Source organism: Equus caballus, chromosome 14 (assembly GCF_041296265.1).
Source record: "Equus caballus isolate H_3958 breed thoroughbred chromosome 14, TB-T2T, whole genome shotgun sequence".
Lineage (NCBI taxonomy): Eukaryota > Metazoa > Chordata > Mammalia > Perissodactyla > Equidae > Equus > Equus caballus.
In genome coordinates this window covers 16,812,146-16,836,427 of record NC_091697.1, presented here as the reverse complement: position 1 = coordinate 16,836,427, position 24,282 = coordinate 16,812,146, and the positions used below count along the sequence as shown (strand labels likewise).

The 24,282-nt window shown below is 42.3% G+C and overlaps 1 protein-coding gene across 4 annotated transcripts in view; it reads right to left on the bottom strand.

Annotated features, from left to right (window-relative positions):
- EFCAB2 (EF-hand calcium binding domain 2) overlaps window positions 1–24,282 on the bottom strand; it is a 128,226-nt gene that overhangs the window by 6,979 nt on the left and 96,965 nt on the right. For all 4 annotated transcript variants that reach the window (XM_023616980.2, XM_023616982.2, XM_070232851.1 and 1 more), the window contains 3 exons: window positions 5,018–5,097; window positions 4,129–4,171; window positions 3,954–4,020 (listed from right to left, as the gene is read on the bottom strand). In XM_023616980.2, coding sequence (XP_023472748.1) covers window positions 3,954–4,020; window positions 4,129–4,171; window positions 5,018–5,097 — 190 coding nt within the window. The remainder of the gene's footprint in view (window positions 1–3,953; window positions 4,021–4,128; window positions 4,172–5,017; window positions 5,098–24,282) is intronic.

The following is a 24,282-nucleotide window of genomic DNA, read 5'->3' as shown; positions in this document are numbered from 1 at the left end:
TGAGGAAGTGTTTACATCAACTATTGAAGTAAAACTTTGTCCTGATTAAATAAAAATACAGAGACATCCACATCGCCCCCTTCCCCTGAAACAGCTTTATCCCAGCAAGTAAGCTACTAAGGCCTGAGGACACCGCCCTTCTGAGCTGAAGTCACTCTACAAACAACGCTTTCTTTTTTTTTTTTCCTAAAGATTGGCACCTGGGCTAACAACTATTGCCAATCTTTTTTTTTTTTTCCCAGCTTTATCTCCCCAAACCCCCCTGTACACAGCTGTATATCTTAGTTGCAGTTCCTTCTAGTTGTGGGATGTGGGACGCCGCCTCACCGTGGCCTGAGGAGCGGTGCCATGTCCGCGCCCAGGATCCAAACCCTGGGCCGCCGCAGCAGAGCGCGTGAACTTAACCACTCGGCCATGGAGCTAGCCCCCAAACAACGCTTTCTGAGGTGGAATTCAGTTAATAATACAGAAATCATTCAAGTGGGGATTTTGATGACAATGATGATTATTATCAAATAAGGGGAATATGCCATGTTCTTCTGAAATGGTGCTTACAGCCTAAGAAAAGAAAGACTGCCAAAAATGCCCAGACAGACAAATTCTGAATCTTTCTGATACCTGATGGTTAATCACTAAATCCGCTGCCAATGAACTCTTACGGCACCATGGAAGTCCTTCAAACAACACTGATACCAAACACTGACGAGAACTACTGGGTGCCAGGCACCGATCTAGTGCCTCACACGTGTTAACCAAGGGAACCTCCCAGCCACCTTGAGAGGGGTGAGCACTGCCACCGCCACTTACAGCTGAGGACACCAGTACACGAAGAGACAAGGCAGCCTGCCCCAGCCAGGGAGTGGAAGAGCCAGATCTGAACGCCAGCATCCAGCTCAAGGTCCACGAACTCAACGATTACACTACTGCTCAGAAGGCCTTGCTCACCGTACAATACAGGAGGCGGTCCCACTGCTTCCTTGGGCAAGGAAGAGACATGCAGTGTTTGATTAAGGACGGGAGGAAAACAGCTTAATGATTAAAGCACAAGCTTGGGAGTCAGACTGCCTGGGTTCCAATGTCAAGCTGTCTCATTAGCTTGAAGATCCTGGGCAAGTCACTTAACCTCTCTGTGCCTCAGTTTGCCTGTTTTATAAATGGAGATAATAGTAAATACTACCTATCTCATAGGGTTGTTATGAGGATTAAAGTGTTATTATTTAAATAGCACTTAGAACACTGCTTGGCACATAGGCAGCAATATGTGTTTGTTTAAAAAATGTTTTTTGAGGGGCCAGCCTGGTGGTGTAGTGGTTAAGTCCGTGAGCTCTGCTTTGGCAGCCTAGGGTTCGCCAGTTTGGATCCCAGGTGCAGACATGGCACCACTTGGCAAGCCATGCTGTGGCAGGCATCCCACATATAAAGTAGAGGAAGATGGGCACGGATGTGAGCTCAGGGCCAGTCTTCCTCAGCAAAAAGAGGATTGGTGGAGGATGTTAGCTCAGGGCTAACTGTCCTCAAAAAGAAAAAAAGTTTTTTGAGAAATTGCCTGCTGCTAAATACTGTCTGACACAATTCACAGGCCTGGGCACACGTGGACTCCATCGTGTAGGAACGTGATTCCGTGTGAGGTATTATGTCCATCGTACGACATCCTGGGCATTTAGAACGCATAGTCTCAAACTGATGAACACACTGGGGATGGTGTGAACAGCTGCACCGTCTCCGCATCCACCGCACCCTGTCCCCGATTTCCCTATTTCAGTCGGTAGCATTACCGTCACAGCCATCATCCCGGTCAAAGCCTGCTGACTGGGCTCAGCTCCCATCTCTGTCCCCTGCTCTCTGTTACTCATCATGACCCGAGGATCCTGCTGTGTACAGGATCCTGTTGGATCAAGCTCTTCTCTCCATTCCCATTGCCACTGCCCGATCAGGCCCTTATTAGGGGACCTCAAAATGCCGACACAGCCTCCCAACTGGTCTCCCTGGTCTAACCTCTTTCTCACTCATCCAGCAAACCCACCAGCACCACACCAACCTTCCCACAGTCCCTCTTGTACCGGGCGACTCATCTGCTCAAAACCCCACCATGCTTCTCCACTGCCCGCAGGATGAATTCGCAACTCCTGAGCCCAGGCCTCCACGATCTCGTCTCAGGACCTCTATCTGGAGTCACTTCCTACCGTTTGCCCCAAGACCCTCTGGGCCCAGCCTGCTCACAGGCCCTGGAAACAGCATGCTCCCTCCTACCTCCACTGTTTTATCAGTCTGCATCTCCCTCTCATGGGCCCTTCCCCATTCTTCATTTATCTACTCATCCTTCCATTAATCCAACAAACATCTGTCGAGACTTACCATGTGTGGGGGTGCTACAGTGCATTAAATTTTACCCCTGGTCTCAATAGCTCATCTGTAGAAGTTCTACCATCTTAAGAAACTGATTTTCTCTTTACATCTTCCCAGACCATCTTTCCAGGCTGGTCTGGCCCACACTGATCATCTGATATTCACTTTCTTCTCTTGTCTTATATTTTAAATTATTTTATAAGTTAGTTTTATTTCCCACAATGAGGCTACAATATCTTTGAGAAAGAGAGATTCTCGCACCACTACCTCTCCCTGCACTCAGCACCCCTCGCCTACACACAGTAGGCACACCACACTAATGCCATTCAACTGTTCTGGCCATTTTGACTAAATTCACATTACCTAATATAATCTAGGATCTACTTCTCAGAAATTAATCCTTCAGATTAAGAGGCTGATGCTTTGAAAGTCCTAACCTTTCCGTCAAAGTTAATCCTAAGAGAATTTAACAATGTCATAAGTTCTTGGGTGGCAGCTGTGACTGTCATGTCACCTTACTCTCATTCCCTGTATTCTCACCCAATGGTGGATCAGTCCAAAAGGTCAAACCAGTCGGGCATGGAAATGCAGGCTTAGGCTTCCCTACTGAAAATCACTTGCACTTTGACTCTGTCCCAAGTGATGAGCAACTGAATCATTCAGGACTCAGTCTGTGAACCAGCGAACTGAACAAAGGAGACAGAACTCTAACTTTGTGTGGGAGGAGTGGAGGTGACCAGTAAGAGAATGGTTTCAAGAGAACGTCCACTAGGCTCCTGCCATTCATGGAAACCAAACGTACACATCAGCCCCCCAGAGAGAATTCCTAAAGGAGATATGTTGGCATATGTAGGTTTGCAGGTATTGTGTGTGTGTGTGTGTGTAGCTCAAGTTCAAAGCAAATACATATGGTTCCACTAGCATAAAGGACTAAAAATTCTTGTGTGAATTCATATTCAGTTGAGGCTGTGTTATCTGTAACTCCACCAACTGAAAAGCTCTTCAAAAAGAACTTTTATATACAGTTCAAATCTTCAATCTAGGAACAGGCATTAATTTATGGTGATTGATAGTTCAGTTTCCAAGTGGCAGACCTTTTATTCTGGAAATACTCTAAGTGAATGGGATGACTTCAGTTTACAGAAGTATCATTACACTTTACAAAATTCTATAAGGCAACATCCATCTCCCCTAAACTACCCTCTGTCCTCTTAGCCCCCACAAAACAGAAACCACCCCAAAACCAAAATGATAGGAATAGTAAATAGCTCATTTTGACCAGAATGATTGCCTTCAAAGTATCCCCTAGAATTTTTTAAAAATTTTTTTCCTTTTTCTCCCCCAACCCCCCAGTGCATAGTTGTATATTCTTTGTTGTGGGTCCTTCTAGTTGTGGCATGTGGGATGCTGCCTCAGCGTGGTTTGATGAGCAGTGCCATGTCCGCGCCCAGGACTCGAACCAACGAAACACTGGGCTGCCTACAGCGGAGTGCGCGAACTTAACCACTCGGCCACGGGGCCAGCCCCACCCCGTAGAATTTTTCCATAACTATTAAATTATCAATCACTTAAATATGTCACTGTCATAAGTAATAACTTGCTCTCACCTTCTTCAGTCATATACTTGATCAGTTCTTCCTTAGAAAGAAACCCACGTTTAGCTGGATCTAAGACCTAAGGGAAAGGAAAAGATAGATACTATATTTTTTAGTTTGGTGAATAAATTCTACATGATGAATTTTGCATATATATATATATGTATAAAATCTGGAGCTTACATACCTCAAAAGCTCGAAGAAGGATATCTTCTGGAATTGGTCTGTACCTAATTATGCAATGAAAGGTGTAAATGCCACAGTATTTAGCTCAGTCTCTACATAATAAATGATCACATAAAACAAAAGCTGCTAACACACTAGCATAATAACACCTCCCTCATTGGAATCTTTTTGGATTTCTAGATATGAAAGTTGAAAGCACTCCACGTCCACGGGAAATATGTAGTTTAAAATCACTGGCATGTTTGATGTTATCTGTTAGCTTTTTTCATCATCATGGAAATGAATTTATGGGAACAAAACTTCTACAATAAACTATGTTAAGCTGATGCTACACTTCCTCTAGAAAAATAATTAGGGATAATTCTTACTTATCATTGATAATTCAAAATAAAATAAGAATATTGTTGATTTATGATTTTTGTAGCTTATTTGCCCTTTAATTACTTTACTTATTAGATTAATTCTAAAGTGGTTGATATTTCTAACACATACCAACTGGCAGTTCAGAAGTGAAGTGAGAAGTTAGAAGGAAGCAACTCTAGGGTAAGTATACAAAGTAGGTATAATATACAAAGTGAAAACGCCAAGTATTTGAAATTAATGTAATTCTAATCATTACTTTACCTTAACAATCGTGTTGACTTTTTTTTTTTTTTAAAGATTTTATTTTTTCCTTTTTCTCCCCAAAGCCCCCCCGGTACATAGTTGTATATTCTTCGTTGTGGGTTCTTCTAGTTGTGGCATGTGGGACGCTGCCTCAGCGTGGTCTGATGAGCAGTGCCATGTCCGCGCCCAGGATTTGAACTAACGAAACACTGGGCCGCCTGCAGCGGAGCGCGCGAACTTAACCACTCGGCCACGGGGCCAGCCCCTCGTGTTGACTTTCTTACCTTCTCTCCAGCAGTACTTGGGTCATCACTGGAAGAAATTTTTCATATCGAATGTATCCAGTGGGTTCTTCTTCCTCTACCTAAACATTCAATAAAAAAAATAGCCACTTATTCATTCAACAAATGTATTGAGCAGTTACTTTTTTTTTTATTGAGTTAATGATAGGTTACAATCTTGTGAAATTTCAGTTGTACATTAATGTTTGTCAGTCATGTTGTAGGTGCACCACTTCACCCTTTGTGCCCACCCCCCACCCTACCTTTCCCCTGGTATCCACTAAACTGTTCTTAGTCCATAATTTTAAATTCCTCATATGAGTGGAGTCATACACAGATTTTCTTTCTCTCGCTGGCTTATTTCACTTAACATAATTCCCTCAAGGTCCATCCATGTTATTGCAAATGGAATGATTTTGTTCTGTTTTGCAGCTGAGTAGTATTCCATTGTATATATGTACCACATCTTCTTTATCCATTCGTCTGTTGCTGGACACTTAGGTTGCTTCCATGTCTTGGCTATTATAAACACTGCTGCAATAAATATTGGGGTGCATAGGACTTTTGGGATTGCTGACTTCAAGCTCTTTGGATAAATACCCAGTAGTGGGATGGCTGGATCGTATGGTAGTTCTATATTTAATTTTTTGAGGAATCTCCATACTGTTTTCCATAGTGGCTGCACCAGTTTGCATTCCCACCAGCAGTGTATGAGGGTTCCTTTTTCTCCACAACCTCTCCAACATTTGTTGCTATTAGTTTTAGATATTTTTGTCATTCTAACGGGTGCAAGGTGATATCTTAGTGTAGTTTTGATTTGCATTTCCCTGATGATCAGCGATGATGAGCATCTTTTCATGTGCCTATTGGCCATCAGTATATCTTCTTTGGAGAAATGTCTGTTCATGTCTTCAGCCCATGTTTTGATTGGGTTGTTTGATGTTTTGTTGTTGACTTGCGAGAGTTCTTTATATATTATGAATATTAAGCCTTTGTCAGATATATGACTTGCAAATATTTTTTCCCAGTTAGTGGGCTGTTTTTTTGTTTCAATTCTGTTTTCATTTGCCTTGAAGAAGCTCTTTAATCTGAAGTCCCATTTGTTTATTCTTTCTATTGTTTCCCTTCTCTGAGAAGGCATGGTGTCCGAAAAGATCCTTTTAATACTGATGTCAAAGAGTGTACTGCCTACGTTTTCTTCCAGAAGCCTCATGGTTTCAGGTCTCACCTTTAGGTCTTTGATCCATTTTGAGTTTATTTTGGTGAATGGTGAAAAAGAATGGTCAATTTTCATTCTTTTACATGTGGCTTTCCAGTTTTCCCAGCACCATGTGTTGAAAAGACTTTCTTTTCTCCATTGTATGCCCTCAGCTCCTTTGTCGAAGATTAGCTGTCCATAGATGTGTGGTTTTATTTTTGGGCTTTCAATTCTGTTCCATTGATCTGTGCACCTGTTTTTGTACCAGTACCATGATGTTTTGATTACTGTAGCTTTGTAGTATGTTTTGGAGTCAGGGATTGTGATGCCTCCCGTTTTGCTCTTTTTTCTCAGGATTGCTTTAGAAATTCGGGGTCTTTTGTTGCCCCATATGAATTTCAGGATTCTTTGTTCTAATTCTGTAAAGAATGTCATTGGGATTCTGATTGGGATGGTGTTGAATATGTAGATTGCTTTAGGTAGAACGGACATTTTAACTATGTTTATTCTTCCAATCCATGTACATGGAATGTCTTTCCATCTCCTTATGTCGTCATCCAATTCTCTCAGAAAGGCCTTGTAATTTTCATTATATAGGTCCTTCACTTCCTTAGTTAAATTTACCCCAAGGTATTTTATTCTTTTTGTTGCGATTGTGAATGGTATTGTGTTCTTGAGTTCTTTTTCTGTTGGTTCATTACTGGAGTATAGAAATGCTACTGATTTATGCAAATTGATTTTATACCCTGCAACTTTGCTGTAGTTGTTGATTACTTCTAACAGTTTTCCAATGGATTCTTTGGGGTTTTCTATATATAAGATCATGTCGTCTGCAAACAGTGAGAGTTTCACTTCTTCCCTCCCTATTTGGATTCCTTTTATTCCTTTTTCTTGCCTGATTGCTCTGGCCAGGACCTCCAGTACTATGTTAAATAAGAGTGGTGATAGAGGGCATCCTAGTCTCATTCCTGTTTTCAGGGGGATGGCGTTCAGTTTTTGCCCATTGAGTATGATGTTGGCTATGGGTTTGTCATATATGGCCTTTATTATGTTGAGGTAGTTTCCTTCTATGCCCATTTTGTTCAGAGTTTTTATCATAAATGGCTGTTGGATCTTGTCAAATGCCTTCTCTGCATCTATTGAGATGATCATGTGGTTTTTATTCCTCAGTTTGTTGATGTGGTGTATCACGTTGATTGATTTGCGGATGTTGAACCATCCCTGTGTCCCTGGTATGAATCCCACCTGATCATGATGTATGATTCTTTTGATGCATTGTTGAATTCTGGTTGCCAAAATTTTGTTTAGAATTTTTGCATCTATGTTCATCAGTGATATTGGCCTGTAGTTCTCTTTTTTCGTGATGTCCTTGTCAGGTTTTGGTATCAGCGTGATGTTGGCCTCGTAGAATGTGTTAGGAAGTGTTCCATCTTCCCTAATTTTTTGGAATAGCTTGAAAAGGATAGGTATTAAATCCTCTCTGAAAGTTTGGTAGAATTCTCCAGGAAAGCCACCTGGTCCTGGGGTTTTATTCTTTGGGATGTTTTTGATTGCTGTTTCAATCTCTTTCCTTGTGATTGGTCTGTCCAAATTGTCTGCCTCTTCTTGAGTGAGCTTTGGGAGATTGTAGGAGTCCAAGAATTTATCCATTTCCTCTAGGTTATCCATTCTGTTGGCATATAGTTTTTTGTAGTATTCTCTTATAATCTGTTGTATTTCTGAAGAGTCTGTTGTTATTTCTCCTCGCTCATTTCTGATTTTGTTTATTTGAGCTTTCTCCCTTTTTTTCTTTGTAAGTCTGGCTAGTGGTTTGTCAATTTTATTTACCTTCTCAAGAAACCAGTTCTTTGTCTCATTGATCCTTTCTACTGCCTTTTTCATTTCAATAGTATTTATTTCTGCTCTGATTTTTATTATTTCTCTCCTTCTGCTGACTTTGGGCTTCATTTGTTCTTTTTTCTCTAGTTCAGTTAGGTGTGCTTTAAGGTTGCTTATTTGGGATTTTTCTTGTTTGTTAAGATGTGCCTGTATTGCGATGAATTTTCCTCTTAATACAGCTTTTGCTGTATCCCATATGAGGTGGTATGGCATGCTATCATTTTCATTTGTTTCCAGGTATTTTTTTATTTCTTCTTTAGTTTCTTCAATGATCCATTGCTTGTTCAGTAGTGTGTTGTTTAGTCTCCACATCTTTGTGCCTTTCTCAGCTTTCTTCTTGTAATTAATTTCTAGCCTTATAGCACTATGATCTGAGAAGATGCTTGTTATTATTTCAATTTTTTTAAATTTGTAGAGGCTTGCCTTGTTTCCCAACATATGGTCTATCCTAGAGAATGTTCCATGTGCACTTGAGAAGAATGTGTATTCAGCTCCTTCAGGGTGGAGTGATCTATATATGTCTAAGTCGAATTGTTTTGGTTTTTCATTTAGCTCCACTATTTCCTTGTTGATTTTCTGTCTGGATGATCTGTCCATTGATGTGAGTGGGGTGTTGAGGTCCCCTACTATTATTGTGTTGTTTTTAACATCTTCCTTTAGGTCTGTTAATAGTTGCTTTATGAATCTTGGTGCTCCTGTGTTGGGTGCATAGATATTTATAAGCGTTATTTCTTCTTGATGAAGTGTCCCTTTGATCATTATATATTGTCCCTCTGTGTCTCTCTTTACCTGTCTTATTTTGACATCCACCTGGTCTGATATGAGAATTGCAACACCTGCCTTTTTTTCCTTGCTATTTGCTTGAAGTATTGTCCTCCACCCCTTCACCCTGAGTGTGTGTTTGTCCTTGGGGCTGAGGTGTGTTTCCTGGAGGCAACAAATTGTTTGATCGTGTTCTTTAATCCATTTTGCCACTCTGTGTCTTTTTATTGGAGAGTTCAATCCGTTCACATTGAGGGTGATCATTGATGCATGTGGACTTAATGCTGTTAATCTGTCGCTCATTATCTTGTTTTCCTGCGTTTCTTTTCCTGTTTGCTTTAGACTACCCATTTAATACTGCAATTTCTTATGCTGGGTTTCTTAGATTTTTCCTTATTTATGATTTGTGACTCTCTTCTGTACTTTATTTTAGTGTCTACCTTGAAGTTTGTATTTAGAATCTCATGTATAATATAGTCTATTCTCTGGTGGTCTCTTACTTACTTGACCAATACTGATTTAGACCCTTTGCTCTTCCCCTCCTAAATAATTATTTTCATTTTTTATTCCAACTTGTCTTATTAATTGGTAGTTAGAGTGCTAAGATCGTCCTTGTTTTGGTAGTTTCCTTACGCTTACCCTAATGCTATAATTGAATATTTGCTATCCTGTTCTGGTTCTATCCATCGGTCTCCCTAGTCTGTGGATTGTGTCTCCTTTCTCCCTTTTTTCTTTTTTCAGGTATGAGAGCCTTCTTGAGGATTTCTTGTAATGGAGGGCTTTTAGTTACAAATTCCCTTAACTTTTGTTTATCTGGAAAAGATTTAATTTCTCCCTCATATCTGAAGGAAATTCTTGCTGGATAGAGTATTCTTGGCTGAAGGTTTTTATCCTTTAAAGCTTTGAATATGTCACTCCATTCTCTCCTAGCTTGTAAGGTTTCTGTAGAGAAATCCGCTGACAGTCTGATAGGGGCTCCTTTATAGGTTATTCTCTTTTTTTTTTTCTTACTTCCCTGAGTATTCCTTCCTTATCTTTCCTTTTTGCCAACTTTACTACTATGTGCCGTGGGGTAGCTCTTTTTACATTGACAAATCTAGGAGATCTAAAACCCTCCTCTACACACATTTCTCCGTTGATCCCTAGATTTGGGAAGTTCTCTTCAATAATTTCGTTAAGCACACTTTCTGCTCCATTTTCCTTTTCCATATTCTCGGGAATTCCTATGATCCTTATGTTCTTACTCCTCATTGAATCCATTATCTCTTGGAGATTTTCCTCATTTTTTTAAATTCTTAGTTCTCTTTCTTCCTCTGTCTGGTGCCATTCAGCCTATCTTCGATTATGCTAATTTGCTCCTCTACGTTGTCTACATGGGCATTCAGGGAATCCATATTCTGTTTTATCTGGTCCATTGTGTTTTTCATCTCAAGTAATTCTGTTTGATTCTTCTTTATGATTTCAATCTCTTTTGTGAAGTAACTCCAGAACTCAGCTTGTTTCTCTTTTTCTCTACCTCATTGAGTTTTTTGATTATAGCTGCTCTGAACTCATTATCACTTAGTTTACCTAATTCCAAGTCCTCAGGACTTAATTCTATGTTTTTATTCTTTTCCTTCTGGTCTGGGGCTTTTATAAATTGCTGGATCGTAGAGGAGCGTTTTTTTCTCATGGTGGTAGAATTCAGTTGCAGTTACAGCCTGTTGCCACTAGATGGGGGTCAAGAGCCACGTGTTATGAGCTCTCCGCTTTGGGGCAAGATGGCTGCGCCCACTGGCTTTGCCGGGAGGGAGGGGCTGTTACTCACACGCTCCGGTCTGGGTTTAGATCAGTTCTGTTCTCTGGTCTCCCAAGGCCCTTGATTTATGGGGTCCCCGTGGACGGAAGCTTCCCCCCTGTCAGCGGGTCTCCACTGAATCACTGGCAGGAGTCCTGGATGATCCCCCGGTTGTGCGGCCCCTCCCCCGCTCCTTCCCGACCCACGCCGCAGCGATCGCAGACTCTAGGTGAGAGAGCGATGTTCTCTCCTACCGTTCCAGCGCCTCCGAGGGTGTAAGCAAGGTTTATGATCTCCGCCTTCTTGGTATTGTAGGTCTCTAACGAGCTGGCATTATGTTTATTCTCTGAAATTCAGTTCTTCCAATCTTTTGTTGTATTTTGGAGGCGAGAGAATCCCGGGTCAGCTCACCCTGCCATTTTGCTCCGCCCCCGCCTGAGCAGCTACTTTTTCCAAGCACTGCCCTGAGTGCTGGGGAGCTGATGATGAGCATATGTGGGCAGGGTCCCTGCTCACAGCATTTATATTCTGTAGTGGATACATATACTGATCAAAAAACAACAAAGCTGAGTGTCTATGATGTCTATGAAAGCCTAACGAAGGAGTGGAGCATAGGTCTACACAGCAGAGAAGAAAGGAGACTTATCTAGGCCAGGAGATCAGGAAAGGCAGTCATGAGGACATCACGCTGAGCTGATGTATAAAGGATGAGGAGAAGATAATTAGAAAAAGCAGGGGAGAGACTCCCAGGTAGAGGAAATTACAGGCACTAAGACCCTCTTTGATGCAGTGCAGTCCAGGAGGCTGGAACATGTGGAACAAGGAGCAGAATGTCTCCAGATGAGGCTAGAGAGACAGAGACAGGGACCAGAACTTGCAGGGCCATATCATCCATCAAGTGCCTTTGGTCATTATCCTAACACCAGTGGGAAATCACTGGAGGTATCATAGATGTGTGTCTGAAAGATCACACTGGCTGTGGGTGAGGCGGCTTCTATAGTGGCCCAAGCAGATAAACCATAGGTTAGAGTGGTGGCCATGGAGAGAAGTGGATGGTTTCAAGAAATAGTTAAGAAGTAAAATCAATGGGACTTGGTGCTGCCTCTATTATGGTCAAAGATGAGAACAGAGAGAGGAGTCCAGGACAACTGACAGGATTGTGACTTCACAAATGGGATGGAGTGATGCTTCTCCCTGCTATCAGGACCACTGGATAAGGGACCAGGTTAGGGGACCAATCATTCTCTCAGGGACCAAAGTACATATCAAATTATTTATTAAATACCTAGATGGCTGATGGAACTGTGTTATACCACCATTAATTAAGAGAACATTACAGCTGAGAAGGAGAATTTTGGTTCCTAGCACTGTTAGATGAGAATGAGAAAGACTCCTGTCCACAGGTTCAACTTTGATGGTGTGGCTGAACAAAACACCTTTGATCTTAACTTCATGTCAGGCTATTTACCAGCAGCTGTAAATTTTCCACTCCCCTTCAAAAATCCTATTAAAAGGCTCATAGATCCCAATTCAACAGAGGACCATTTAACAGATTTATCTTTAAGCAAAAATAAGAAATCTACAGGTTGCTCCTAAGTGGAACACACTGTCATCCAAATGACAACTATTTTTTTAATGTTTATACGAGATTCTCACCTAGTATGAGTGGAGCCCTCGGACTCCACCATCAGCAGAAAATGTCATCCATCTAATGACAGAATGATGTGTTTCAGAATTTCTGAGCCCATCAATACAGGAACAAGTATCTTCAGCTGCCTCTAGGTCCAAGGCGAGCATTTTGCAAATTAATGTTCATATGGCTCTGGCGTGCTTGGGTAGCACTCTGTAACTCCCAACCCCAGGAGCCTCCTCAAAGTCAAACGCCAATCTCAGGAGACTACTTTGGAGGGATAATTCTTAAACTCAAGCATTGAGGTTCTAGTCTGACTACTCCAGAAATCTGCTCCAGAAGCTAGAACAATGGTTTGCTTCCCTTCCCACCACTGCCAACAAACCACTCTAGAGCAAAGTCTCAACCTTGAAGATCAAAACCCCTCTTTATTTCATGAGCATCCTCACCAATCTACAAAGTTTTTTTAGTTTTTCCACAGGGAGTTCAACTCTACAGCACTCTCTCCATCATGTGAGAATTCACAAACACACAGTGTGTGCCCCGTGATGCTCCCCCGGCTCCCACACAACTTCCATGAACCCTCAGTGCTCTGAATGCTAGAGTGAAAACTGCAGATCATTCTGTCCTGTTAGATCTGTGCGGAGCCAAAACTGCACAAAAACAGTGAGTTAAAGGAGATCTCCAACGAATCAGAACAGCAGAAGAGGCATGAATTTTCTTTGATTTATTTTTAAAGAGGGATAATGAATAAACAGAGGCCTTGTGGTTAAAAATTAAGAAGAAAAATAAGTAAGTTCATCTTCAACTTGGGCAGATTGTGAAAATCTTCCTATGACCCAACACTGTCCTCTAGAGGCTACATCAAATCTGTCCTTCTGTACAAAATGATGTCTAAGCAACAGCATAAAAACAGTACAATTATATGGTACTTCTAATGAATGGTTAATATAAGAAGACACTATTTTATATTATGAAAGGTTTTTAATATTTAAATAAAGTTTTTATTTTAGAATAGTTTGATATTTACAGAAAAGTTGCAAAGACAGTACAGAGTTCCCATATACCCCTATCCGGTTTCCCCTGTTGTTACATGACAATGGTACAACTAGAATGGGTTAGACTAATATTGATACATTATTGTTCACTAAACTCCGTGCTTTATTTGGACTCCATTAACAAGCGAAACAAGAAGAGCATGGCAGAATTCCAGTTCTGCAAATCTGGGAACAGGAGTGGGGAGAGTGGAGGATAACAGGTGGTTCTATTATTTCTGGTGCAGGACAAGCTAGTTACCTTTATGAGACCATAAGTAAAACAGGATAAAAACACTACTTTCTAGAAATGTTATGCAATGCTGTCTCAATGATTCAATAATCTATGTATTAAAATGCCTTTAATCGAAATCAAATACTGAACTATTCTCTATATACATAGAATGCATATATACTGATACGCAGAGATAGATTTATATATATAGAAAGAGAGAGAGTGAGTGAGTGTTATGACTTGAGTTGTGTTCTCTCAAAATCCATGAGTCTTAACCCCAGTACCTCAGAATGTAACTTATTTGGAGAGAGGGTATTTACAGAGGTAAAACGAGGTCATTAGGTGGGCCCTAATCCAATATGACTGGTGTCCTTATAAAAGGGGAAATGTGGACACAGAGACATGCACACAGGGACACCACCATGTGAATGTGAAGACAGCCACCTACAAACCAACAAGAAAGGCCTGGGACAGATGCTTCCCCCACAGCCCCAGAATGAACCAGCACTGCCAACACCTTGACTTTGTACTTCTGCCCCCAGAACTGGGAGGTAAATTTCCGTTGTTGAAGCCACTGTTGGTGGTACTTTCTTACAGCAGCTCTAGCAAACTGACACACACACGTGGCACATCTGAACCCGAAGACTGTGCATCCCCACCATCAAGCAGCAGTCCCCACACACTTCTCACTGGAGGTTAGCGAAGTGGGTCTTCCCGTTTAGAACCAATTTCACAGAGGAGATACAGAGAAAATGGTGCAGCTCAGACTTACTTTCTTGAGGAGAAAACTCCATTAACCAACCTTGAATAAGATGAATTCAAGAAAGATTCCATAAATTACAGCAGACGTGTGAAAACACTAGGAATTCATTGCTGTTTCCTCACATACACCAAAGTCATACTGGGAAAATCCACTTGACTTCTGTATTGATCAAGTTCCTTAAAAAAATAGATGTTGTCTTTCTCATAGAAAAAATACAATATATTCACCATGTTAGACCAAGGCTAGTTTAAAATGTTCTGTTTAAAATTCACCCCCTAGTGTCCTCATGTGTCATACGGGTGAACAGTAATATCTTCTTACCTGTCTGTTGTGAAGATTACATGCATGACATGAAGGTGCTTGGTGAACTTGAGAGTCTATATGATCATTATTATTAATATCAATAGGATACAAACCTCTGATTCTATATTATGCAATGACACCTCCTAAAAGAATCACTCTCCGGGGCCGGCCCCATGGCTGAGTGGTTAAAGTTCTGTGTGCTCCCCTCCGGCAGCCTGGGTTCAGGGGTTTGGATCCCAGGCATGGACCTACTCTACTCATCAGCCACACTGTGGAGGCAGCCCACATACAAGAAACAGAGGAGGACTGGCACAGATGTTAGGTCAGGGCTAATTTTCCTGAAGCAAAAAAAAAAAGAGGAAGATTGGCCACGGATGTTAGCTCATGGCTAATCTTCCTCACCAAAAAAAAAAAAAAAAAGAATCACTCTCTGGTGTGAAAATTTCAGGCACATCCTCCTCCTCCATATGGATCTAACTGTTAATACAGAAGTTTGGTCCTGCCTCCTTTCTGTAAAATGACACATGGAATGTGGAGAGAAGGTATTAAATTGCTAGGCTTATCCAACACCTTGTCCCTCGCCCCGGACTCTGCCTGGAGGACAGGCTATGCGGATTAGCAGTGACGCCTCCATCTCTGCTGTCTTCCTACGTACGTGCCTCTTCGGACTGACAGGAGAGAGAGCGTCACAGACAGTCACCAAATGCGTCCTTCCTCCTAAAAGGCGAAAACACATCTATCTTGCTCCTGCAAACATGAATGAGGCAAAGTAAGTTATCGTCTAGTTTGTGTCATCTAAGAGGAGGGCTAACATGCTGAAAAGGAGGTCACAATTGGAAAGTAACCTAGGCAGCATTTTTTTTTTTGAGGAAGATTAGCCCTGAGCTAACTGCTGCCAATCCTCCTCTTTTTGCTGAGGAAGACTGGCTCTGAGCTAATATCCGTGCCCATCTTCCTCTACTTTATATGTGGGACGCCTACCACAGCATGGCTTGTCAAGTGGTGCCATGTCCGCACCCGGATCCAAACTGACGAACCCCGGGCCACCAAAGTAGAATGTGCGAACTTAACCCTAGGCAGCACTTCTGAACATTTCGAACCTCCTCTCTGCAGGAAGATCTGCCAGCTTAGCCTTCAAGGACCATTTATAGTGAGTGCACCTGCACAGGGTGCCAGCAGATGTGCGCCTGGGAGACCAAGGCCCTGAGACACCCGGCTCCTCCTCCTGCCAAGGACTGTGGCGGAGCAGGCAACCTGTAGAAAACACGTGGCTTCCACTGCCACACTGGGCCACCTCTGCGAGGCTACCCCAAGCTTTCCAACATCCCACAGTCTCTGCATCCGTTCCCCAACATGGAAAAGTCTCAATAAATATGTAAATACTGTGGGATTTTTAATATTGCAGCATTTACCTAAGTCTCAAAGCAGGAGGCAAACGCCATTTCTCACTCTACTTTGGTTAAAGTCATTCTCTTGATCTATTTGCATGTGAGGAAATTCGGGCGCAGGGAGGTGAAGAGCCTATCTTGGTCCTTAGAGCCAGTCCGGTGTTTGGATGGGATCACAGCCCAGAGTTCTTTACTCCCGTTCCCACAGGCAAATCATCAGGCCGTCTCTTCTCATGCAAGTATTGTTTACTTTATTGCTGAACTCACTGACTAGGTGCAATAAAATACAGTGAGACTTCATTTCTCCCCAGTGACAAAACAGTCAATAAACTGAATATTTCATGCTTCACAAAACCATGATAATATCAGCAGTTAAGATGCTTTATAAGGCACTTACATTTCAACTAGTTCCATGTCAGCAAAGAAGATATACATGTGTGTTTTTTTTTTTTTTGTGGAAGATTAGCCCTGAGCTAACTACTGCCAATCCTCTTTTTGCTGAGGAAGACTGGCCCTGAGCTAACATCCGTGCCCATCTTCCTCTACTTTATGTGTGGGACGCCTACCACAGCCTGGCGTGCCAAGCGGTGCCATGTCTGCACCTGAGATCCGAACTGGCGAACCTTGGGCCGCCAAAGCGAAACATGTGCACTTAACTGCTGCACCACTGGGCCGGCCCCACGTATGAATTTTTTTAATTACTTGTAGTAAAAAATATAAAAAGCATGAGATATTTCAAGTTGGACTCTAAATACCACACACACAAGCTTTCACATAAATTATGTTTCAAAACCAAAACACAAATACAATTTAGAATTCTACCTTAGATAGAACAAAATAGCAAAAATTCATTGGCATTTGCCAAAAATATTATCTTTACAAATGAAAAATCTGAAAGCTGCCTACTTTAGAAAAATTAGTTATTCCAAATACTCCAGAGGCTATTGTGCAAAAATTGGGTCATGTCTCTTTCTTATTAGTGGAAGTACTATAAAAAGAATGAATCAGCTCCTGGGTGGACCGTCAGAGATGTTAAGAATCACAGGTGGCTAAACCAGGTGATTGATAAGGTCCCTTCCCACTGTGAGTTTCTATAGTTGGAGGCAACAGGGATCAGTGGCTGTCAAGCCATTAATTTCCCCATTTTATCCTCTGGGTGGAGGGACCTCACGGGGCTCCAGCTACACAAACCGTTTCTCGCCCTCAGTTTTGGTTTCTCTCCACCTGGGCACAAATGCCCGCCCCAGCAGAGTCCTCTCCTACAGACAGAGGCAGCAAGTCTTGGAGCGACTGTCCCCACTAAGGTGCTCTTCCACCCATTTCCACCAAAGCAACTGCTGGAAACGGTGTTGCACTCAGACTGGAGGAAAAGCTCTCTCCTGGGTTGAGAGTTGATTTAAGCAAAGGGCAGTGGTTAACACAATAACCATCTGAATATAGTGATGGAATAAAAGTGATCCTCTTTCTCCCTAAGGAGAAAATTCCCTGAAACAACTTGGTCAAGTTGAATATATAAATTTTATTAGGTCCAAAGATATATTTAAAATCACATATATAACAACACATTGATTTTAAAATATCACCCTTTACTTTTACATTTTATATATTTTTATATTTTATAAAGCAATTTTATTCAAACTCTCAATGCATCTTCAACAACAGAACTTTCTGTTTCTAAGAGTTTGACTACTTTATATCCCTCACGTGAGTGGAATCCTGAAGTATTTGTCTTTTTTGCGTCGAGCATATTTCACACAGTGCATGATTACCAGCTTACAATAGTTTTTAATTACTTTTACTGACTGTAAACTTGGAGGGTTCTTTTCTCTTCTTCTTCTCCCCAAAGCCCCCCAGTCCATAGCTGTATATTCTAGTTGTAGGTCCTTCTTGTTGTGCTATGTGGGACGCCACCTCAGCATGGCCTGACAAGTGGTGCCACGTCCGTGCCCAGGATCCAAACTGGCGAACCTCTGGCTGCCAAAGCAGAGTGCGTGGACTTAACCACTCAGCCACAGGACGGGCCCCTAAACGTGGAGTTTTTGAGACAAGAATCAGACCTACTAGAAACTCCTCCCTCAAGCAGCTCTGTAGTGCTTGGCAAGCCTGTGTTTCCACATTTGTGGCAATTCTGGTACCAGGTCTTGCAAGTAGAGTCTAAGGACTCTGTTAAACCATGTTAAGTATTAGGGGCAGAAGAGAAAGTGTAGGAAACATAATTACAACCAGAACATTGCTCTGGCCTACAGGAAACAGTAGAGCAGGTTCTTGAACCAGTATGTGTCAGGCTTTGTCCTAGGCACCAAGTATGCAACGACGGACAAGACAGATGAACTTTCTGCCTTCAAGGAGCTTATATGACAGAGGCAAGGGAGAAACACATAAATACTAGGTAACTTCAGATTGTGTTGAACACTCCTGAAGAAATACAGAGGGCTGGACCGTCGAAGCAGAGATCTTACCCAGTACAGCCTTCAAGGATGCAGACTCACAAGGCACAGGTGAAACATGGGGCAGCTCAGATAATCTCTGACAGCTTTCCTTGCTACATTAGGACTCACTCTGGCCCAGATATAACACATAAAGTCTCTAAGTGCTGTGGGAACTTGGAGGAAGAGCATCACAGAGTAGGGGCAAGAGCAGGAAGAAGGACTTTAAATATAGGCCTGTTTGACATGGTGTAAAACAGCAAGGAAGCCAGGACGCGGCAAGGATGATGGTGGGAAGTGACAGGCCCGATGACCTGGGCCCTTGTAAGCTGCAGTAAGTTACAGCACTGTGCTCTGGGTTCCTTTATAAGTGAGTGGTGACCCTGAGAAGGAGGGTTTTGGGCAGAGGAGTGGCATGCCCTGACTTAACATTGTTAAAGGATCCCTCTCCTGCAGCATGAGTAGTCTGTAGGGGCCAAGAGGGCAACAAGGAGAGTTCAGAGGCCACTGTGGAAGTTCAGAGAGAAATGACAATGGCTTGGGTGAAGGTGATGCATGTTGAGGTGGTGAGAAGGGGTCGATTTATAATTTGAAGGCAGAATTTGCTGGTGTATCATTTTTTGCATCTTTTTAAAGTCCAATTTTACAATCTCTGTTTTTTAACTTGTGAGTTTAGTCCAGTTGCATTTATTATGATTATTAGTATCCTTATCTTGTGTTTTCTATATACCCTGATTTTTCTGTGCTTCTTTTTTATAGTTTTTTTTCTGCCTTGTTTGGACTGACTGAATGCTCTTTAATTCTTTTATCCTCTGTATCAATTTGGAAGTTATACATTCAATTTCTATTCTTTTTGTTTGTATATCCTTAATATTTAAACATGCTTTCTTAATACAATCCAAAGTTTATATTACCTCATACATGCTATAGTTGTCCGGTATTCTAGTTCTAACGTGTAGTAATGCTCTCTTTAAAAAGATTAACAATACCTCCTTTAGATTTATATCACTTTTCTCTGGATTATTGCTGCTATTTTCTGTTGAGCAACTAATTAATCCAATATCAAGTGGAATGCTGGGTTAAGACGGCAAATTGCATATATGCATCTAACTTCACTGTCTCTCAAACCTCACTAAAAGTGTGGTAAAGGAATATTTCTTTAAATAATCATAAATCTACTTAGGCAGAATAGGAAAGAATACAACAGCAATAAAATTTTGGAGGCTTGATGGCAGATGGGAGAATGACAATGATCTAGCAGACCCAGAAAACTGAACCCAAGCCAGCAGTGGGTAAAGAATTCTCAAAAAGCATCAGCTCCTTCTAGAACTTGGGATGAAAGGAGTAGGGAGTAAAATAAGGAGCACTAGTGTAAAATCTGTTTGAAAACTAGAGCCCTAAATCCCCTCTCAGTTTTTCCTACTGGGTGACTGCCCCTGTCCATCCCAGCAGGAGTCTAGAGATTCATATTCTAGAAAGCATAAAACAGAAGGTGTCTAAACTGACAGCCAGATGCTTTGTCTCCCAGGCAGATGGAAAGACTCTTTCCTCAGGAATCGAACCTGTGCAAGAGGAAAATTCCCATCAATTCTGATGTTGATGATTCCCAGATTATCAAAGCTGAAGTTTAAAGCTGACAAGCTCCACATATGTGTTTATTGTGAGCTGACAGTCAAAGTTTCTTCAACATCCAAGGAAAGCTACTAACAAAAAGAAAGAGACCAAAATAAACACAAATGATCAACTTGGAGAAAAGAGATTATGTAAAGAGAAGAAAACTTCAAATAAACTACCACTAATATCTTCAGAGGTATGAAACAAGAACAGGATGCTACTTAGAAAGAAACATTCAGAGAACAAAAACAAGCTACTGGAAATTAAAAACACAACAGAAATGAAGATGACGATAAATACATTAGAAGAGAAAGTTCAAGAAATCTGCCAGAGAGCAGAACAAAAAGATGGAGATGGAAAATAGAATAGTGAAAAATAAGCGAACTAGACTAGTCCAGAGGCACACAAATGAGTAAGAGGAGTTCCAGAAGAGAGAACAAAGGAAAAAGGTGGATAGTTAGAGATCATCAACAAAATAACTGCAAGAAAATTTCCTGGAACCAAAGGATCTAAGCTGCCAGTTTGAAAGGCCCACCAGTTACCTAACACATTTGATGAAAATGTATCCACACCAAGGTAAATCATTGTGAGAATTCAAACACTGGGGACAAAATAATATTGCTCAGGCTTCCAGAAAGGGGGATAAAAATTTACATACAAATGACTGGAAATCAGCATGGGATTGCATTCTCTCAATAGCATTGCCAGAAGCATGAAGACAAGGAGAAATGCCTTCAAAATTCTTAATGAAGACCCTGAGTGGAGAATTCTGTACCTAGCTAAACAAACACTAGCACAGCCATTTTCAAACATACAAAGTCTCAAAAATTTTACCTTCAAGGCACTCTTTCAAGAAGCTACTGAAGAACGTGCCAAAATGCTAGAGGAACTAGAAAGAGGAAAACTTGGGATACAAAAAAAAGCTAACTGAGAAGAGGAAAGACTGAGATTCCCAGGAGTATCATAGAGATCCCAGAAAGACTGCTGTGCACAGACAGAGAGGCCACTGTTCCACATCAAAGTTGTCTGACCAAAGAGATAGATGTGTTGAGGACTACATTAGCACAACCTCCCCTGTGTCACTTTTTCACCCAAGGACAGAATTCCAGGAGAAGCCTGGCCCAGCTCTGATCTATCACTGACGTATCTTGCTGGTAAAGTTTCTGCTCACTCTTCCACGACCTGCTGCTCGGACCCAATGAGGACCTTCATTTCATCCCTAAGTTGTTTTCTGCTTTGATCTAATCCTGAAAGCCAGCGTTAGGCCATGGTGAGCTTAGAGGTAGAAAACACAGAGCTGCCAACTCTCTTTGATCATATTCTTTTGGACATTCAACACCTGGTGCATAGCATATTATAGCTCTTCCAGATAACACAATGGCAGCCGTGAAATTGCACCTCTTAGATCTCCAACTGCAGAACCATAATTAAATGATGTCCCTAGCCATCATGTTTGGGCTAAGGCCACACTTCTCATGGGCTGATCCCAGCCAATAACTGAGTGTGGCGGGGATACTAAAATAGGTCCCCTTCCTGCAAGAAGGGGGCTCTTCTGCCGGGCAAACGTGAACTGACAACTCCCCATCACCTCGTTTTCAGGAACTGCTGCAGTCCAAGGCTGTTCCTCCCCAACCTTCCCTCCCCACCCTGCTCCTTCACAGGCTCAGACCTGCACTGCATCCTGATGCTCTCCCAGCCTCCCCGGGCTCTGATTTTCCTCTCACAATAAATCTCTCGAACATCTAATGCTTAGTGCTTGCTTCTCAGAGTACCCAGAGCATCACAGGCAGTGCCAGGAGTGGCCTGAGAAAACAGGTGGTAAGATGGATTTCTGAGACAGGTTCATTCACTACAAAGTAGGCATAAAGGATGCTGTCCCGAGTGGTATTTGGGACACACAGTCTCTGGTAGTCCATTGCTGAAGATTCAACCAGATGTGACCTGGGAGAATCTCAGTGAACAGGAATGCCTAAGTCGAAGATCAAAACAACAACAAATAAATACATAAACATAGAGATTAGAGTGGTGGTTACCAGAGGGGAAGTGGCGGGGGGGGGGGGGGGTGGGAGGGGGCGGGGAGAGTGAAAGGAGGAAAAGGCACATGTGTGTGGTGATGGATGGCAATTAGTTTCCGGGTAGTGAACATGAGGTAATCTACATAGAAATTGAAATATAATGATGCACACCTGAAATTTGTATAATGTTATAAGCCAATGTTACTTCAATAAAAAAATAAAATAAAAGAGGAATGCCCTTGCAGGTACCATGATTCAAGCATCTGAAAGACATGGGGGAACAAGGCCCACAAAGCAGCAGAGTTGGCTGTAAGTTACGCTGATGTCCTGCAGAAGAATCATGAGAAATGAGGGCCACTGTCAAGCAGGTAAAGACTAGCTGTGAAAGCCAGAGGGCCTCTTTGTAGCTCATGAATAAGCCCTTATCAACTGCGAGGAAAGAGCAGACTCCAGTAGGCATCATCGAAAACAGGGATGGTAAACCTCCAGAAAGGGGAGATGGTAAACAGTTCAGGCTTTGCAAGGCATATAAGGTCTTCATCATATAGTCTTCTTTATTTTTATAAGCCTTTAAAAATGTAAAAGCCATTCTTAGCTCACAGGCTGTATAAAACAGGCTGTGGGAAGGATTTGGCCTGTGGGCCGTAGTTTGACACCCTTCACACAGAAGATATGAAAGTTAGAATTGCACAGCCAAGTCAGGGTGCTGGTTGCAAAGACTGGCACACCGAAACATAGGATGGAGACCCTTGGGTGGAGGCCCCTGAGGGTGTTGTCTGGGAGACGCCCTGGACACTCTGGGCTTTCACCCACCCTTACCTCGTAGGAGGTGACACTTCTGTGCTGCAGAAGACTCTCCCTGACAAGGGAACAGGGCCCCCTCAGGAACTGCCCCCATCTCCTCTCCTAGCAGGGAGACTGAACACTTGGATTAAATCCTAGAAAACCTGGCTGGGGAAGTGCTGGGGCGGATAAAGGAGGAAAGAGACTGCACACTGAAATAGCAGGAGGAATTAGCTAGCAGGAACTAGAAGGAGCAGGGGGAGTGCCCCTGAGACTGGTTGAGAGCGCTTGACCCAGAGCTATAATGTAAGACTGAGTGAGCAAGAATTCATTGACTTTGGGCAGTTTCTCAGGACACAGGACCTGACACCCTGACAAGGATGACAGAAGATGGGGCAAACTCGCTGCTAGGGTGGTTCTTAGACCCCTGTGATAAGCAATTGTCAGCACTTAGTGAAGGAGAAAAGCCAAGCTGATAAAAGGGGGCTGGCTGGAATGGATATATTATGAGTCAGAAAACCCACAGAGGATGATGTTCCATGGGAGGGCTCAGAGGATGCTCCACTCACCAAGGACATCAGGAATGTGCTGGTGAGAAAGGCTGGCATCACTGAGAGTTCTGAAATGGGTCTCCTCTGCGGGCCACGGCGGACTAGAACAGGCAGTCACAGACCTGGCTTGTTAACATGATTTGCCAGCCTCCCACCCCATGCCCCCAAGTAACAGAAGCCAGGCAGAGTTGTCAACCAGACAAGCTAAGACCTCACATATAATGACCAGTAAGGTTGAAGAGGGAGCCAAAGGAAACTCTGGAGATGGTTAATAGAGCGTGGTATGCTTACGGGCAAAACAGCCAGGTAACTAATGAGGATTCTGTTCAACATCTACAACCAAAACAGGGCAAGAATGGAGGAGCAGAAGGCTGAGGATGGCCACCCCAAAAGAGTTGTGATCCCTTCTTAGTTCCTAAACCTGAGTCAATTTTCCATCTGGAACCCACTGACTGAAGAAGCATAAAGTTGTTCATGACAATCCTTGTCTATGTTTTCTCACAGTGTTACTGAGGCATAATTCACATGCAATAAAGTTTACTCATTTCAAAGTGTTGGTTTGAATTAATTTTATAGTCAGGTAACCACCACCACAACCAAGATATAGAAGATTTCCTCCAATATAAAAAGTTGACTCCTGCTCCTCTGCATTTGATCCCAGCCTCTAATGCCTGGCCCCAGGCAGCCACTAATCTGCTTTCATACGTGAAGTCCTACAGTAGAGTCTTTCGTGTTTGACTTCACTTAACATATTCTTGCTGAGATTCATCCATGTTGTGTGGGTATCACTAGTTTGTTCCTTTTTGTTGCTGAGTAGAGAGGTAGTCCATAGTATTTATTTACTCATCTATTCCCCAGTTGATGGACATTTGGGTTGTTTTCAGTTTTTTGGCTATTATGATTAGGGCTAT